Source organism: Scleropages formosus, chromosome 5 (genome assembly GCF_900964775.1).
Source record: "Scleropages formosus chromosome 5, fSclFor1.1, whole genome shotgun sequence".
NCBI lineage: Eukaryota > Metazoa > Chordata > Actinopteri > Osteoglossiformes > Osteoglossidae > Scleropages > Scleropages formosus.
Window position 1 is genome coordinate 36,362,928 of NC_041810.1, and position 18,654 is coordinate 36,381,581.

General features: G+C 46.1%; 2 protein-coding genes across 2 annotated transcripts in view; one reads left to right on the top strand and one right to left on the bottom strand.

Moving 5' to 3' along the window:
* Positions 1-9,772, bottom strand: part of LOC108933516 (dynein intermediate chain 1, axonemal-like) — a 40,064-nt gene extending 30,292 nt beyond the window's left edge. The window contains exons 1-7 of the mRNA XM_029252224.1: positions 9,613-9,772; positions 9,287-9,358; positions 8,555-8,653; positions 8,324-8,404; positions 7,599-7,725; positions 7,068-7,126; positions 3,810-3,959 (exon numbers count right to left, since the gene is read on the bottom strand). Of these exons, the coding sequence (XP_029108057.1) occupies positions 3,810-3,959; positions 7,068-7,126; positions 7,599-7,725; positions 8,324-8,404; positions 8,555-8,653; positions 9,287-9,358; positions 9,613-9,654 (630 nt within the window). The 5' untranslated portion in view covers positions 9,655-9,772. The remainder of the gene's footprint in view (positions 1-3,809; positions 3,960-7,067; positions 7,127-7,598; positions 7,726-8,323; positions 8,405-8,554; positions 8,654-9,286; positions 9,359-9,612) is intronic.
* An 8,595-nt stretch (positions 9,773-18,367) lies between these two features.
* The window catches only part of LOC114910564 (nicalin-1-like), a 33,351-nt gene continuing 33,064 nt past the window's right edge, over positions 18,368-18,654 (top strand). Inside the window, exon 1 of the mRNA XM_029252225.1 lies at positions 18,368-18,518. Coding sequence (XP_029108058.1) covers positions 18,368-18,518 — 151 coding nt within the window. The remainder of the gene's footprint in view (positions 18,519-18,654) is intronic.

Genomic DNA, 18,654 nt, shown 5'->3' on the forward strand with positions numbered 1-18,654 from the left:
GGATGGCCAAACTCCTCAACCTGTCACAGAGAGTGAGTCCCACCACCTTGCAGAGAAAACTCATTTCAGCCACTTGCATCCACAATCTTAATCTTTCGGGTTCATGACCATAGGTGAGGATAGGGATATAGACTGACTGGTTAAAAGAGAACTTTGCCTTATGGCTCAGTCCCCCTTCACCAATACAATTTGGTACAGTGACCATATTACTGCTGCCACTGCTCCCAGTCTGCAGCCAATCTCAACCTCCCTTCTCCCCTAGCTCATGAATAAGACTCTAAGATACTTAAACTCCTCCACCTGCGGCAAACTCTCTCCCCTTACCTGAAGGGGGCATGCCATCCTTTTCAGTGAGAGAACCATGGACTCAGAATTGGACGTGCTGATTCTCATATCAACCGCTTCACACTCGGCTGTAAACTGTTCCAGTGCGTGCTGGAGAGGCATCCATGTGACGGTGCCAAAGGGACATCATCTTCCGGCTGCCACACAGAATGCCCCTCTAACCTCGGCTGCGCCTTGATATCCTGTCCATGAAAACTACAAACAGGAGTGGAGACAAGACACACCCTTGGCGGAGTCCAACGCCCATGTTGAACGAGCTTGACTTATTGCTGAGTATGCGGACACAGCTCTCACTCCGTGTGTACAGAGACTGAATGGCACGGAGTAGTCGCCCCGGCACCCCATACTCCCAAAGCACCTCACACAATTTCTCGGGGAACATGGTCATAGGCCTTCTTCAAGTCCACAAAACACATGTAGACTGGATTAGCGAACTCCCATGCCCCCTCACTCATCTGTGAGAGGGTAAAAAGCTGGTCCGTTGTCCCACAGCCAGGATGGAATCCGCATTGTCCCTCTTCAATCTGTGGTTCAACTATCGGCCAGAGCCTCCTTTCCAGCTCCCCGGCATAGACTTTCCAGGGAGGCTGAGAAGTGTGATACTCCGATAGTTGGCACTCACTCTCCGGTCCCCTATCTTAAAGATAGGGACCACCACCCCAGTTTGCCAATCCAAAGGCACTGTCCCTAAGGTCCATGCAACATTGCAGAGGCGTGTCAGCCATGAGGGCCGCACAACATCCACTCCCGGTGCTTTCCCACTGTGGAGCTTTCCAACTACCTCAGTGACTTCCACCAGTAAAATGGACTCTGACACCCTGGAAGCCTCTGGCCCTGACTCCTGTAAGGGTATATCTCTTGGGTTTAAGAGTTCCTCAAAGTGCTCCTTCCACCTCCCGACAATGTCCTCATTTGAGGTCAGAGTTTCTCCACCTTTGGTGAGCACAGCTTGAGCGAAGCTCCTCCGACCTCTCCTGAGCTGCCGGATGGTTCTCAAGAACCTCTTTGAGGCCGACCGAAAGTCATTTTCCATGGTCTCTCCAAACTCTTCCCATGCTCTGGATTTTGCTTCTGCAACCGCAGCCGCTGCTGCCTTTTTTACCTGCCGGTACCCATCTGCTGAGTCAGGAGTCCCCAGAGCTAACCAAGCCCTAAAGGCCTCCTTCTTCCCTTTGACGGCTTCCCTCACCTCCAGTGTCCACCAGTAGATTCTTGGGTTGTCGCCGTGACTGTCGCCCACAAGCTTTTGGCCACAGCTGCACCTGGCTGCTTCCACAATAGAAGTTTTGAACAGGGTCAATTCAGACTCGTTGTCCCCTACCTCCTCCGAGACATGGGAGAAGTTAACACGGAAGTGGGAGTTAAAATCATTCCAGACAGGGTCCTCTGACAGTCGTTTCCAGCATATCCTCACTATGCGCTAGGTCTACCGGGTCTGTCTGTCAGTTTTCCCCGCCATCTGATCCAGCTCACCACCAGATGGTGATCGGTTGACAGCTCAGCACCTCTTTTCTCCCGAGTGTCCAGAACATCTGGCCTCAAGTCAGATGAAACGACTACAAAGTCAATCATTGACCTTTAGTCCAAGGAGCTCTGGTACCAAGTACACTTATGAGCATCCTTGTGTTTGAACATGGTGTTTGTTATGGAGAAACCATGGCTAGCACAGAAGTCCAATAACATTTCACCATTCGGGTTCAGATCGGGCAAGCTGTTTTGCCCAATCACCCCACTTCAGATTTATCAGTCATTGCCAACATGAGCAGGACTATGGAGTCTGTAGATGAGGCCCTGTCCAGAACCCCACCCACTTTCTCCAAGAAGGTTGAATACTCTGAACTGCTGTTTGGTGCATAATCACACACAACAGTCAGAGTTTTCCTCTCTTCGAGCTTAAGTCGCACTGAGGCGACCCTCTCGTCCACTGGGACAAACTCCAACTGTATGGCAGCCAGCTGTGGGCTTGTGAGTATCTCCACACCTGCCTGGCGCCTCTCACCCTGTGCAACTCCTGAGTAGGAGAGAGACCACCCTGTATTGAGAAGTTTGCTTCCAGAGCCAATACTATGAGTGGAGGTGAGCCCAACTATATCTAGTTGGTATCTCTCAACTTCCTGCACCAATTCCGGCTCCTCCCCCCGAGTTAGGTTACATTCCAAATCCCAAGAGCCAGTTTCTACTGCGAGGGTCCATGAGGCCATGCACCATCCTGCCCCCTCCTGCTGCCTGAAAGGCATTGCATCCGACCCCCATGCTGGACCTTGTAGGTGGTGGGCCCACATGGCCCCCCCATATCTGAGTCCAGCCGGGTTACATGGGCTGCTCGACCACTGGGTGCTTGCCTAGGAACAGTACACCCCAGACCTGGCTCCAGGGGTAAGTCCCAGTGACCCTGTTCCATGCAGGGTAAACATTGACTTGTTTACGTTCGTTATAGGGTTTTTTTGGGTTCATCTGGATCTTCACTCCAGACCAGGTTGCCATGGGAGACCCTACCAGGAGCATACTGCTCCCGATGATATAGCTGTGGAGATCCCTAGATCTCGGAACCCCTTCCGCAACCACAAGGCCCCGATCCAGGAAGAGGCCTTGTCGTGGCGGAAGGGCTTGCGTTTATTAAATGCTTCACATTTACAAAATGTGAAGCTCTCTTTTGTAATAATATCCATGCTGCAAGCTACAATACATAATACAAACCAGTCTGCTCAGATTTTCCTTTTCTTGTACTTCATCATTTCATGTGACCTTGTGAATTTGCAACACGAAACCTGCACTTTTGGTGGTTATTGAGACTTTTTGTGGTGTGTGAATCTGTACACACGCTAGAGAATCAAAAGAGTAGGGTTTATATTAATACTATGATAGTGATAAAATATTCTATCATCTTTGTGAAGCTATGAGGGGTAAAGAATAGCAAGGCCTTAGATCAGTTGTTTTCTGACAGGAAGCTGGCCAAGACTGCAAACATGTATCAATACCATGAAATTCAGACACAGCATTCCTATCCAGAAAAACAGCCTTCTATTGCTCTGGCTGACCCATTTCCAGTGGTGGAAGATGAATGCTTGTCTTTACATAGAATCTATGACTTTCCAATACCTAGCTGCAAAATTCTTTATGATTTATTCTTTACCATTTAGCTGTTCTGCATATGCTATAATCAAAAGCAACTTACCATTGTGCTCATTCACAAAAGCAAAGAGGAGCACTTCAGCTAAGGTTCAGCTCCTCCATAACTTCAATTACTTCAACTACAGTTCCTCCAACTACTATCCTATTTGCCACCTTTCCTTCTTGCATCTGTGTCTTTGATTCCGTGCGTCCACAAATTCCCCTTATTGTACTCATTCTCTGCAAGCACTTAAAGGATTCATGGGGCCTCATTTTGTCTGCTCCTCCATTTTATCAGCCACCAAAGGGAACTGTACATTAGTGTCTAGGACTGACTTCACATTTGATTTTACCCTCAGGGGGTTGTTGAGGGTCTGGGATGGTCTTTCAGTGAACTTGAACTGGTTTTTCAGCTTCTGATCCCGCCTTTTGGCCTGATGCTCCACACTCTCAGGTCTGTCCTCACTTCCTCCCACCTCCGTCACCTCCTCTATCTCAACCTGCTGAGGGAGGACAAACAGCAGATGCAATTGTGGTTCCTTCATGATTGCATGGACTAGATGAGGAGAAGAAACATGAGAAACCAATGTTTTTGATGTCTCCAGTTTTACCTGAATAGCATTTAAAAGCAAAATCCATTTCTCTATAGATTGATGTCCAAAATTAATACACTCCCCATTTTAATTCTAAGGTTTTACATGCTACAGCTTAATTAATCCTCATTTGCCCTTTGCCAGGTTTAACAGTAAATTCTAATGTCATACAATAAAAAAAATTGATTTTACTGACAAGCAATAACAACAACAAGAAAAAATCAACTTATAGAAATTGTGTCCACCCATTCCATCAGCTTTTAAATCATGTACCCTGGAAGGCTGCAATGGGAACAAGCAAGCTGAGCAGGATCATTTCCAAGGTACCTTAACTGGCTCCCCTCAGTCTGGAGGAACAGCATTTCTACCCTGAGGGCATCCCTGATCTCTGAGCTTGGCATTCTGTCACACAGTGTCAGCCCAGCCACTTTGAGGGAAATACACTGTATGGCCAAAAGTATGTGGACACCTGACCATCATACTGTATGAGCTTGTTGGACATCCCATTCCAAAACCATGAACATTAACATTGCCGCCCTCCCAACCCTCACTTGTAGCTATAACTGCCTCCACTCTTTTGGAGGCTGCAGTGTGTCTTTGGGAATTTCTGCCCATGCAGCCAAAAGAGCATTTTAGAGGTCAGGTAATCATGATGGACAAGAAGACCCGGCTCGCAATTGGCATTTCAATTCATCCCAAACATTTTCAACAGGGTTGAGATCAGGGCTCTATGTAGGCCACTTGAATTCCTCCATACCATACTCATTAAACCATATCTCTATGAACCTGGATTTGTGCACAGGGGCACAGTCATACCGGAAGAGAAAGGGCCTTCCCCAAAACCGAACATTTATTATGTCACATGATGTTAGATTTATCTACTGTTATGGCTCGATGAGGACAAGATAAAGGTTAGCCTAATATGTTAAACCACACAACTGAAAAAGTGTAAGTAGGGTGTGGTGGTGCAGTGGGTTGGACTGGGTCCTACTCTCCGGTGGGTCTGGGGTTTGAATCTCACTTGGGGTGCTTTGCAATGGACTGCCGTCCTGTCCTGGGTGTGTCCCCTCCGGCCTTTCGCCCTGTTTTGCCGGGTTAGTCTCCAGCTCCCTGCGACCCCACATGGGACAAGCGATTCAGACAATGTGTGTCTGTGTGTGAAAAAGTGTATACTCCTTGACATTGATGTATTATTAATTTCTTTTTTTACTTGTGGTATGCAAGGTATAAAAGCATACAGAATGACAGACAGTATTTTGTTACATTTAACATTACACAACTGCTTTTAGGGGAATGTCCTGTCAACAGTTTTTACTGTTAAAAAAATTCTAAACAATTTCCACATAAACACAGTGATTCAACATAATCCAGCATTTTCAGTAGAAATTTTCTGTTTTCTTCCAATATTCATGCAGGTCTCCCTGTCATGGTTCAAAGACATGTATTTCAGGTTGACTAGTTAATCTATAATTGTTCTTAATCCTTAACATGCATGTGTAAGTAAATGGCTCTATGTGATTGCTCTGCAATGCACTTGTGCCCTACCCAGGGTTTACCCTGCCTTACACCCTTTACTTCAAGAATTGGCTATCAACCACCATGATCCTGAATTGGATAAATGGTTTTGGAAAATTAGTGGACAGATTCATCAAAACCTTAATGCGGAAAGACCCATAATTATTTCATAATTAACAAAGAATCATAACATACTATTGCCATTTTATTGGTAAAGTTTATTTCTTCCATCTTTAATTCTACATTCTATTTGAGTGTGGGGACATGGTGATGTGGTGGTGCAGTAGGTTTGGCTGGGTCCTGTGCTCTGGTGGGTTTGGGGTTCAAGTCCTGCTTGGGGTGCCTTGTGATGGACTGGTGTCCTGTCCTGGGTGTGTCCCCTCCCCCTCCAGCCATGTGCCCTCTGCTGCCAGGTTGGGCTCTGGCTTAGCATGTCTTTTGATTGCTTTCCTTCGGCCTTTAAACTGCCTACATTTCAACACACTTAAACAGACCTTCTATGAAACTCTCTGCAGTCTGAATCACTGTCAAATACGGAGCCTGCTTTCCTGGATCACCACTGAAATGGTTTGAGACTTTTTCTATCAGATAAATCTACTAGATGGTTTGTGTGGCTTCCTGTCTTACCCTCAGTGTATCTCAACTGGTATTCAACAGGGATCGGTGTTGGGCCCTTTACTCATCTCCATCTACTGTATGTACTTTACTTCCCCTTGGCTCTTCTCATGTGTTCTCCTGTCACTGCTGTGCTGATGATACACAGATCTTTCTATCAAACTAGACAGTTTACTCATCTTAAGTTTGGGAGTAACACTTCACAGAAGTCTCTGCTTTTGCCAGCATACTGAAGCCATAACCCAATCCTCCAGATGCCTCCTGAATATCATTTGCAGAATCCGCTTACATCTCACACCACAATGTGTGTAATACCTGGTTCAGGCTATTAAGATATATTGCTTGAGTTACCGCAACTCCCTTCTGTCTGTTCTTCCAGCCTCTGCCAAGCTCCTCCAAGTGATCAAGAATGCAATGGCAAGAGCTATACGTGACACCCCGAAGTGTTCTGTATCTTCTGTCCTCCACTCGCTTCCTGTGGCTGATCGTATCAAACCAAAACTGGTTATGGCGTACAAGATGGTCAAAGGACCTGCATCCCAACGCTCTTCGCTCTTAATCTTCTAACAGCTACATAAATTTGTATCACACCATCTGTCATAATCGTCTTTGCTATCTGGCTATTTATTATTTACTGTCAACTGTACTGGCAGCTAGTCATCTAATGTGTGCCACCAACAGTTGTGGTATTAAACAAACTGTGCCTCAGTAATCACGTATCTCTATATAAAGCTCTCTCTCTGTTCTGAAATGCACTTTTGTATACATTGACTAGTATGTCACTTTGGAGAAATTCATCTGATGCATAAAATATAACTGTTAGCTAAATTAAAACATGTAAACTTGATACTATATATGTATTTTGATAATACATTCAAACTTTAGTACCGGAGAGTCAGGCTTTTCCTCTTCAGTCTCTGCAACAATTGACTCAACAGCAGCCTTTTCTGAAATGTTTGGAAAAAAAACATAATTTGCTGCATGTAAGGCAGTAGTATAAAGCTCAAGTAAGAGTAGGGGTACTGGGAAAAAATGCTGTGGTATAAAGTTGACAGAAGGTCATTTCAAGACTTTAAGGCCGTAACTGCTGTGTATTTGTTAATGCTGCTCTGAAATAGCATTACCACTAATATATGTAATATTTTTGAAATATATGTATGTTGCATGAAAATTTACGGTGATTCTCAAGCTCTCAGGGAAGGTTTTCAGGGTGTCTTTAAAGCTACTTGAAACAAAAACTGAAAAAGATGTCTTCACTGGTTAATTTAAAACACTCCTGAGTTTGACTGAGGCTTAGGCACAGAACACTACCTTGGTTTGAAAAGGTCTAAGAAATACTCATACACTGCATGCAGAGTTAAACCATGACATTTACTTTTTCTCAGTGTACAGACAGCTGTCACCTAAAGGAAAGCCTACCATCTGGGAGACCCTGTCTTGCCCTCTGCTGGCGTGCCTCGTCAGAATCCTCGTGCAACAGGTTGCCTGCCAGCATGAAATGGATGGCCAGCTGGTCAATCCCGCCAATCCTTTTGTACGAACGTTCCTTGAAAAGATGTCACACTGTTAATGTCCACAAATACATACGTACACAAACAAAAATGAGTGCAGTTTCAAAACTGATAAAAAACATCTTATAAACAGCAGTCAGTGTATTCATAGGCAATTGATAAAATAATCATAATTTGAATCTCAGATAAATGTAAAAACAAAAAATGACTCAAACTCAATTAAGAATGGAGTAACATCCTATTACAATGTGATTTTTTTTAGCTTTTAAAAACCTGGGGGCCTGTTGCCCAAAACCACTGTAAAAAAGGTTACAGATGCTTCTTACCATCAGTGTAATTTTGTGATAAATTTTAGATATATAAAATTAAAAATTATGAAAATGTGTATCACTTTTTGTGAAAAATGATTCAACAAGGAGAGGTGCAGTGGCACAGCAGGTTTGGCTGGGGCTTATGGGGTAGTGGGTCTGGGGTTCAAGCACTGTTTGGGGTGGCTTGCAGTAGACTGGTGTCCCATCCAGTGTGTGTCTCCTCCCCCTTCAGTCCTACACACTGCGTTGCTGGGTTGGGCTCCGATCTGCTGCGACCCTGCTTGGGACAAGTGGTTATGGACATTGTGTGTGTGGGACTTACTTTAAAGCTGTATCGCACAATATTCTGTGGAGCATGAGGGTTGTTGGTGGTCAGAATCCTTGTGAATTCCTCTTTCAGCTCCTGAATGGGTACATGGGTATGGGTATGGGTATTTATGTTTCTGAGATATATTTGCACTCCACGGACATCCTGAGTGTTTGCATTTTCTTTATGCATAGCTGAATCTGAATGAAGCTGACCAATTCCTTTAAAAAATCACCTGATACCTACCGCTTCAGTGAGATCTACCTGATCAGGTGGTTTGATCAGTGTCTTTCTTTGCATCCATTCATCTGCTCCATCACCCACTTCTGTCCCATCATCTTCATCCTTAGTGAAAGGATATGAATATATGTTATTCAGAAGAAATATGTGAATATCAGAAATGCATGTATGAATCACAATAATTATCTATCCATCCATTCTCAATAACCGCTTGTCCTGATCAGGGTCACGGTGATCCATGGGGATCCCAGGCTCATCTTACTGATAATGGTTGTATGAATAAAAATTGAGAGACAAAGTAGAAATGATTGCCAGTTGGAGTTGTTGGTGTTTACGTATTAAGGTGTGTACAGTATAGCTTTACGTGGCCACAATACAGAAGTGGGAAGAGGGAGTAAAGTTTTCAGGGTTCAGTCCCACACCCAGGTGTGTTTCATTGTTTTTCAGTGATGGATTCAGTTCACACTACAGTAGCTCATTTGGGCAGCCAGGTGGTACCGATATCACTGTTCTTTTATGTTCCCATCACTTTCAGGTGACGTGATACTATACGTTCAAAGCAGAACTAACCATTTATTTCTTAATTCTTTCACCAAACAAATAACTGCAACTGGGCAACGTTAATTCCCCCCATTTCAGCAGGAATTGAGGGTTGTTTGTGTAAAGACAGGTTTCACTCGACGAAACAACGTGTGTGTGTATGTGTGTGTGTGTGCCTGTGTGCGTGTTTCCAGGTACCTGTTTCTTAACGGCGGCTTTGAGAAGTTTCGCAGCAGCAGCTTCCTTACTTGAGTGGGACTGAGAAATCGCCTGAAAAACGGAAACGGCTCCGATTATCATTTCATTTGTACACAACAAGTTGTTCACGCCGCCACTAAACTTCCACATCATCATGTCATGGCGGTGAGGAATTTTGACTGAACTGAAAAACGAAATAACGCGACTTGCGGTTTGCACTTGTACACAGCGGAAACCCTTTCTTTTCCAGCTCCAGTGCAATAATAAATAATAATAACTCTTTGTCCTCAATCTGTAACAGTTCACAGTAGTAATACAGCGTTTACCTGTTTCGTTTTCGCAGCTCCCGCTCTTTGAGGAACTGACATCGTTTCCGCGAACTTAAATACTGGAAATGAGCGGAATGAAGCGCTACTTTGTCGGTTCTTCCAGTGAAAAACGTGTCAGTAGACGAAGGATCTCGAAAGACCTTCCAGTCGGTGAGCCGAGCCGTTCAGCCACTGTGTACTACGGTTGCCGTGGAAACTATGCCCACGGCTACCAGGAAGTTGACTGGCTACAATGTACTCGTACATGTACACGTACGCGTACACCTCGGCTACAGTGTAAGGATAAGTTCATTCTAAACAAATAAGTTTATAGCAGCAGCAGTTTACATTTACAGATTCGGAGCAGTGCGCCAATATTTTACTAATTTCCAACTGATTAAGGTTACCTGTGTATATTCTTACTTTAGTGAGAATTTGCAAAGACAAACAAGCAATTTGTGTTTGTGAGCAAACAGAACCAGGAGAATCCATTATCAGTAACATTTTCTCTCAATGTATATATATATATATATATTGTCTGAAACCACTTGTCCAAGCGGGGTCGTGGCGAGCCGGAGCCTAACCCGGCAACACAGGAGGTAAGGCTGGAGTGTGGAGGGGACACACCCAGGACGGGACACCAGTCTGTTGCAAGGCACCCCAAGTGGGACTTAAACCCTAGCTTGGGGAGAGGGAGATGGTGAGGAGTGGTTTTACCTGACCTGTGGGTAATAATCTTCCCTATTTTACCCCGTCTTTCCGAACACTTGGGAAGACTGACTTGGGAGATCCAGACAGATGCCTGACCCGAGAGATTAAGGAAATGTGAACCTCAGACCCTAAAGGCTCACCACCCTCACCAAGAGAGCAACAGAGTACAAACACAAGAGAAGAACACTTCTATACTGTTTACAGGTACTACAGCCAGATGTGTGAATTAAACTTACAACCTTTGAGTCTAAAGGCAGTAACACCAACCACTAGGCTACCAGCTGCCCCAAGGCAAGTTTTACGATACATGTACCTGTGTACACTTGGCGTGCTTGGCCAGGTCCTGCTCTCTGGCGGGTCTGGGGTTCGAGGCCTGCTTAGGGTCCCTTCTGACAGACTGGCATCCCATCCTGGGTGTGTCCCTTCCCCCCTCCAGCCTTGCGCCCTCTGTTGCTCGGGGCAAGTGTTTTCAGACAGCATGTGTGTATCTGTATACACTATATGCATATACGGATCTGCAAGGTTTCAAGGTCCCTGAGAAAGGCATTTATGTTGTTGTGGCTGAGATTAATTTAGAAATCCACATTTACTGTCTGGATAGAAAGGAAAAGAATTTTCTCCACATCTGTACAGTTTATTGTCACATGTAGACATGCCTGTCATTTCAGGCTCACTGTTTACTTTTGGAAGGGGGTGCGGTGGTGCGGGTTGGACTGGGTTGTGCTCTCCAATGGGTTTGGGGTTTGAGTCCTGCTTCAGGTGCTTTGCGACAGACTGGCGTCCTGTCCTGGGTGTGTCCCCTCCCCCTCCTGCCTTGTTCCCTGTGTTGCCGGGTAGGCTCCGGTTCCCCGTGACCCCGTATGGGACAAGTGGTTCAGAAAGTGTGTGTGTGTGTGTGTGTGTGTGTGTGTGTGTGTGTGTGTGTGTGTGTGTGTGTGTTTACTTTTGGAAGGGGGTGCGGTGGTGCAGTGGGTTGGACTGGGTCGTGCTCTCCGCTGGGTCTGGGGTTTGAGTCCTGCTTGGGGTGCCTTGCGACAGACTGGTGTCCTGTCCTGGGTGTGTCCCCTCCCCCCCCTGCCTTGTTCCCTCAGTTGCCAGGTTAGGCTCTAGTTCCCTGTATGGGACAAGCAGTTCAGAAAGTGTGTGTGTGTTTACTTTTGCCTTGCCTAATGTATAACGGGGGGGGGGGGGGGGGGGTGTGGCGGTGCAGTGGGTTACACTGGGTCCTGCTCTCCTATGGGTCTTGGGTTCAAGTCCTGCTTGGGGTGCCTTGCAATGGACTGGTGTCCTGTATGTGTCCCCTCACGCCCTGTGTTGCCAGGTTAGGCACCAGCTCCCTGCGACCCCGTATGGGATGAGCAGTGCAGACAATGTGTGTAATGTATAATCATTAGCACCATATTTAGTTTATATTAACAATACTTCTCAGAATCAAACTGCTTGTTATTGAAACATGTTAATTTTTCAGTTAGTCACCTGTGCCTGAAATACAGCTGATGCACAGTACAAGTTCCCTTTCATAAAGCATTGATCTTCTGCCAGTATGAACCCCATCAGGTGTGTACTGCTCTTTATCGTTCTTGCATTTTGTCCTTAAGTCATTTGCTCTTACTTACTCTCAACTCAACAACTAGCCGACGATTTGAATGAGTTTTATTGCAGGTTTGATAAACCCTGTCTCACACCCCACACCTATTCAGACCCTCTCTCCACCAATCAATTAACAACTCAAGTAACCCCCACCTTCCCCCCTCCTGCACCTTTGATCTGCGAAGAGGAGGTGCGTCGGGTCTTCGTCAAACAGAAGACAAGGAAAGCACTAGGCCCAGACGGTGTCTCACCGGCCTGCCTAAAAAGCTGTGCTGACCAGCTGGCCCCTATCTTCACAAAGATCTTCAACAGATCACTGGAGATGTGTGAAGTTCCTTCCTGCTTCAAACGCTCCACCATCATCCCCATTCCTAAGAAACCCAAAATCACAGGACTTGATGACTACAGACCTGTTGCCCTAACGTCTGTGGTCATGAAGTCACTTGAAAAACTGGTGTTGGACTACCTGAAAGACATCACTGGACCCTTGCTGGACCCCCTGCAGTTTGCTTACCGAGCAAACAGGTCTGTGGATGATGCAGTCAACATGGGACTGCACTACATTCTACAACATCTGGACAAACCAGGGACTTATGCGAGAATCCTGTTCGTGGACTTCAGCTCAGCCTTCAACACCATCATCCCATACCTCCTCCTGTCCAAATTAACCCAACTCTCTGTGCCCACCTCCATCTGTCAGTGGATCACCAACTTTCTGACAGACAGGCAGCAGATAGTGAGGCTGGGAAAATGCTCATCCGAAACTCGCACAATCAGTACTGGGGCCCCCCAGGGATGTGTGCTCTCCCCACTGCTCTTCTCCCTGTACACCAACGACTGCACCGCAAAAGACCCCTCTGTCAAACTCCTGAAGTTTGCAGACGACACCACACTCATCGGCCTCATCCGGGATGGCGACGAGTCTGCTTACAGACAGGAGGTCCAAGAGCTGGCTGTCTGGTGCAGTCATAACAACCTGGAGCTGAACACGCTCAAAACAGTGGAGATGATCGTAGACTTCAGGAGAAACACCTCAGCATTATCCCCACTCACCATCATGAACAACACTGTGGCAACAGTGGAGTCATTCAGGTTCCTGGGCACCACCATCTCACAGGACCTGAAGTGGGAGTCCCACATAGACTCCATTGTGAAGAAGGCCCAGCAGAGGTTGTACTTCCTTCGCCAGCTGAGGAAGTTCAACCTGCCATAGGAGCTGCTGATGCAATTCTACTCCGCAGTCATCCAGTCTGTCCTCTGCACCTCTATAACTATCTGGTTCGGCTCAGCTACGAAGTCAGACATCAGAAGGTTACAGCAGATAGTTCGGACTGGTGGAAGAATCATCGGCACATCCCCCCCAGCTCTCCAAGAACTGCACTCGTCCAGAGTCAGTAAAAGGGCTAGCAAAATCATTCTAGACCCCTCACATCCAGGCCACTTCCTCTTCGAACCATTGCCATCTGGCTGGCGCTACAGAGCACTGAGCACCAGGACAGCCAGGCACAAGAAAAGTTTCTTTCCTCAGGCCATCTACCTCATGAACACCTAAATCTCACCCCTAGAGAGTAAACCGTGCAATACATAATGCTATTTATATTTATATTTATAACTATTTATCACATATCTCTTACTCACACTCCCTTGCATTTGTATCTAGTGACTATTTTTGTATATTGGGTACTTTATATTTTTAAATATTTTTTATCCCTTGCTCACATACTCTGTCTTCTTACCTGTCTTGTCACTGTCATTCTCTTTGTGCTGTGGTAGTTCCTGTCACCAAGACAAATTCCTTGTATGTGAGAACATACTTGGCAATAAAGCTTGTTCTGATTCTGATTCTGATTCTGATTCTAATGATTGTTTTCTTGGTTTTGTACATTTCACAGAAAATACAATAAATGCGTTGCGTCAAAAGAAAGAGAGACTTAGATGCAGACATGCGATTCTTAAGCACAGTTAATTTGTTTATTTCTAGCATACGTACATCACACAAGTAGCTGCATAAAGGTTTATCCAAATAATTGACAATTCCTTATCACATCTTTTTCTAAACAAACATTTACACTACATTATGAAAGTTTATCCATTATTTAACAATGAAGATCTCAAAGTTATTGAACAGAAACATTTACACATTGCACATACTATGAGATCATGAGGAGGTGGGTTTTAAGACCCTTCATAAATGTAGAGATTCGTACAGAGAATTGCAGAGAGAGATTCAGCATTTCTGAGTGAGAGGGGGAGGTCGTTCCACCGCATTGGAACCAGAACAAAGAACCTTCATGCTTTTGCTTTTCGCTTGCTACACATGTACTGCTATTTGGTAGATGTTGTCACATGGTTGGTATTGGGCCCCCTTCTTTTTTCTATACACACCTCTTCCCTTAGCTCCATCATTCACATCAATTCTATATGTTACTACTAATGTTATTTTATAGCTCATTTTGTACTCTACCAATTCTAAATGGAACTAGTCATGTTATGTAAGCTGGTTTAAAAGGTAACCTCAGACAAACTGACTGTACTCTGAGAATAATGTGTCTACATCCCTCTGCCTATTGGTGAAGTGCACTTTTGTTTGCTGCAAGTTGCACATTGGCATTTTGTCTCTTAATGCTCCATTCATATACTAATAAAACTGACTATCTGACCAAATATAATTTCCAAAAGCTGTTAAAAAAGACATAACTGCAAAGGGGGGTAAATACTTTTACCACAACATTTTACCATGATACTTAATATGGCGTTACTGCCTCTAATAGCTTATCATATGTTTAGATAATAATGGGAAAAGGGGACACCCTTACTGGTAACTTTGTCCTACAGGAGATGTCTGACGTTTGTATTAACTTGTATCAAATGGTGCCAAAGGGTTAGAATAACGTTAATTAGGCTAAAATAAAAATGAAGTTAAAAGTTTTTATCCATTTTATCATCCATTCTGCTGATTTCTTAAAGTGTATTTCTTAAAGCGTTGTTGTGTAATTGTCCTGCAGTATCAGATTAGATACTGCAGGACAATTACACAGATCACATCAGACAATTACACAGATCACATTAGATATCAAATGGCGGGGAAAACTGAGTGTAACATGCTGGGGTGGGCTGAAGGGGGGGCAGAGCCAGGGATGGAACAACAGCACCTGAGTCTAATCAAGACCTCTATTTCTTCCCTCGGTTGGACCAGGGAGGGAGAGAGAGCGCATGAGAAACTGACGCCGGAGATGTCAGAGAGCACGAGCCTGCATGCATCCCCGACCACGAACCCTCATCCCGAGCACCCTCTGCAGACATCAGTTTCCTGTGCCTCCTTTTCCCCCATACCTTTGTCCGCTGATGCACCTGCCCTTGAGTAAAGCCCCTCCTCTTGAGCACTCCATGTGATGGTCTCAACCCTTTTTGTTACACTGATGGACAGACCCAGTAGGCCCAGACGTTTAACAAGGGTGTGCTGGGAAAGACTGTCGGAGGACCTTGTCTGGAATGATTTTAACTCACAGCTCCGGGAGAGCTTCTCCCATGTCCCGGAGGAGGTAGGGGACATGGAGTCTGAATGGACCCTGTTCAAAACCTCCATTGTGGAAGCAGCCAGGCTCAGCTGTGGCCAAAAGCTTGTTGGTACCAGCCAGGGCGGCAACCCAAGAACCCGCTGATGGACACCGGTGGTGAGGGAAGCCGTCGAGCTGAAGAAGGAGTCCTTTGGGGCCTGGTTGGCTCTGGGGACTCCTGGCTCAGCAGACAGGTACCGGCAGGTAAAAAAGGCAGCAGCGGCTGCGGTTGCAAAAGGGAAATCTGGGGCATGGGAAGAGTTTGGAGAGGCCATGGGAAATGGCTATCGGTCGGCTTCTTCAGATGGTTCTGGAGAACCATCCGGCAGCTCAGAAGTGGTCGGAGGAGCTTCACTCAGGCTGTGTGCGGCAAGAGTCGAGAAACTCTGACCTCTAATGAGGATATTGTCAGGAGGTGGAAGGAGCACTTTGAGGAATTCTTAAACCCGAGTGATATGTCTCCCTTACAGGAGTCAGAGCCAGAGGCTTCCAGGGTATCAGAGTCCATTTCCTTGGTGGAAGTCACTGAGGTAGTTGGAAAGCTCCACAGTGGCAAAACACCGGAGGGTGGATGAGATTTGCCCGGCACTGCTTAAGGCCCTGGATGTTGTAGGGGTGTCATGGCTGACACGCCTCTGCAATGTTGCATGGATCTCGGGGACAGTGCCTTTGGATTGGCAAACTTGGGGTGGTGGTCCCTATCTTTAAGAACGGGGACCGGAGAGTGTGTGCCAACTATCGGGGTACCACCCTTCTCAGCCTCCCTGGGAAAGTCTATGCCAGGATGCTGGAAAGGAGTCTCCAGCCGATGGTTGAACCTCGGATTGAAGAGGAACAATGCGGATTCCGCCCTGGCTGTGGAACAGTGGACCAGCTTTTTACCCTCTCACAGATCATTGAAGGGGCATGGGAGTTCACTAATCCAGTCTACATGTGCTTTGTGGACTTGGAGAAGGCCTATGACCGTGTTCCCCGGGAAATTCTGTGGGAGGTGCTTAGAGAGTATGGGGTACCGGGACCACTAATGCGGGCTATTTGGAGCGAAAGCTGTGTCTGCATACTCAGCATTAAGTCAAGCCCGTTCAATGTGAGTGTTGGACTCTTCCAAGGTTGTGCCTTGTCTCTACTTCTGTTTTTGGTTTTCATGGACAGGATATCAAGGTGCAGTCGAGGCCAGGAGGGCATTCTGTGTGGGAGTCGGAAGGTGACGTCTCCGCTTTTTGCAGATGATGTTGTCCTTTTGGCACTGTTACATGGTTGCCTTCAACACACACTGGAACGGTTTGCAGCCGAATGTGAAGCGGTTGGGATGAGGATCAGTCCATGGTTCTCTCACTGAAAAGGATGGCAACCCCCTCCAGGTAAGGGGAGAGAATTTGCCCCAGGTGGAGGAGTTCAAGTATCTTGGGGTCTTGTTCATGAGTGAGGGGAGAAGGGAGCATGAGATCGGCAGCAGACTGGGAGCAGCGGCAGCAGTAATATGGTTGCTGTACCGGACTGTAGTGGTGAGGGAGGATCTGAGCCATAAGGCAAAGCTCTCCATTTACCGGTCAATCTACGTCCCTACCCTCACCTATGGTCATGAACTTCGGGTAATGACCGAAAGAAGAAGATATCAGATACAAGTGGCTGAAATGAGTTTTCTCCACAGGGTGGTGGGACTCATTCTCCGTGACAGGGTGAGGAGTTTGGCCATCTGGGAGGAACTCAGAGTCGAACCGCTACTCCTCCACATTGTAGGAGCCAGTTGAGGTGGTGTGGGCCCCCTGGGCACCGCCCTTTGGAGGTATACCATGCACGGCCAACTGAGACGAGGCCCCGAGGTTGGCCCAGGACCTGCTGGAGGGATTATATCTCACAGTTGGCCTGGGAATGGCTGGGGATCCCCCAGGCTGAGCTGGAGGAAGTTGCTGGGGACAGGGGCAGCTGGGCCTCTCTGCTATCCCTGCTGCCACCATAACCCTACTAGGACAAGCAGATAGAAAATGGATGGATGGATAGATGGATGGAGTATCAGATTAAAAAATAATCATATTGTGCAGAGTCAGCTCATGTCTCAGACTCGGACACCAGAATTGCTACACTACCATACTGATTCTTAACTGATCGCAACAGTGACTAACCCTAACTTGCACATAACTGCACATTCAGACTTGTCTTGTTCAGCACATTATCAGTATTTTAGTAACCACATTTAAGTTTATAAAACGGAAAGCCTCCATTCTTCAGGTATACAGACTGTGCTACCAGCCTGTTGTTTTACAGCACTATTTAATGCTCTTCTGAAGTAATGAGCCAAAGGGATCATGAGACATGTAGCGTCAGAGTTTAACAGCACAGCACGAGTAGAAAGGTGGAGGACAGGGTGATTAGCCCTGCATCATCCCCTCGAGACAGATGGTGGAAAGGGGCTTACCACAGGGCTATTGCTGTCTCTCCTCTGCTGTCTGGATTATTCCTGGCTAAAGAAAGAATATACATTCCTCCGCCATCACTTGAAGCACATGCCTACATTACGGTTGTCAGACGGCAACGCAAAGAAGTACAGGTAAATTTGGGACCCGACATTTCTGTTGTCCAGGATAATTTGTGACTTTTGAGGGAATCCAGAACGCTCTCTGTGGGAAAACTGGGTTAAAAATGATTTCGTGTTATAACTCTTGTGTCTTTGTAGGAGACTTTAGCTTATTTGTGGTTGTTTTTAAGAACTGGTAACTGCCTGAGCTTATGATGTAGCAATGTGTTTCAGAATTAGTCCAGAGGTTGCAGTTGAAGAAGACCTTTCAGCAGAAATATGTCAGAGACCCCTTTTTTAGTGGAGATTGAAATCCACTGGTGCTGCTCCACCATTGTCTGCATGCTTCTACCAATCCACTAGCACACTAGAACACACATTGCTCCATGTGATGTGCAAGATGGCAGAAAGAAAGGCCTTGGACTGGGAGGGGGTGATCATACTGTTACTACTCCCGCCACTCATGTTGCAAACAGCTACGTTGCCTTCTGCATCCTATGAATTCAGCGCCTGCCGGATGCAGCAGTATAACTTGCATCAGGAGAAGTATGGTGAGTACCTACAATAGGTGTTTCCGAATGCCCGATTACATGATGACATGACAGGGAGCACAGCAGTGTCGTTTTAAATCCCATGAAGTCTCCAGACATACCTTACTAGGATCTTGAAGGATCATTGGAGCTCCAT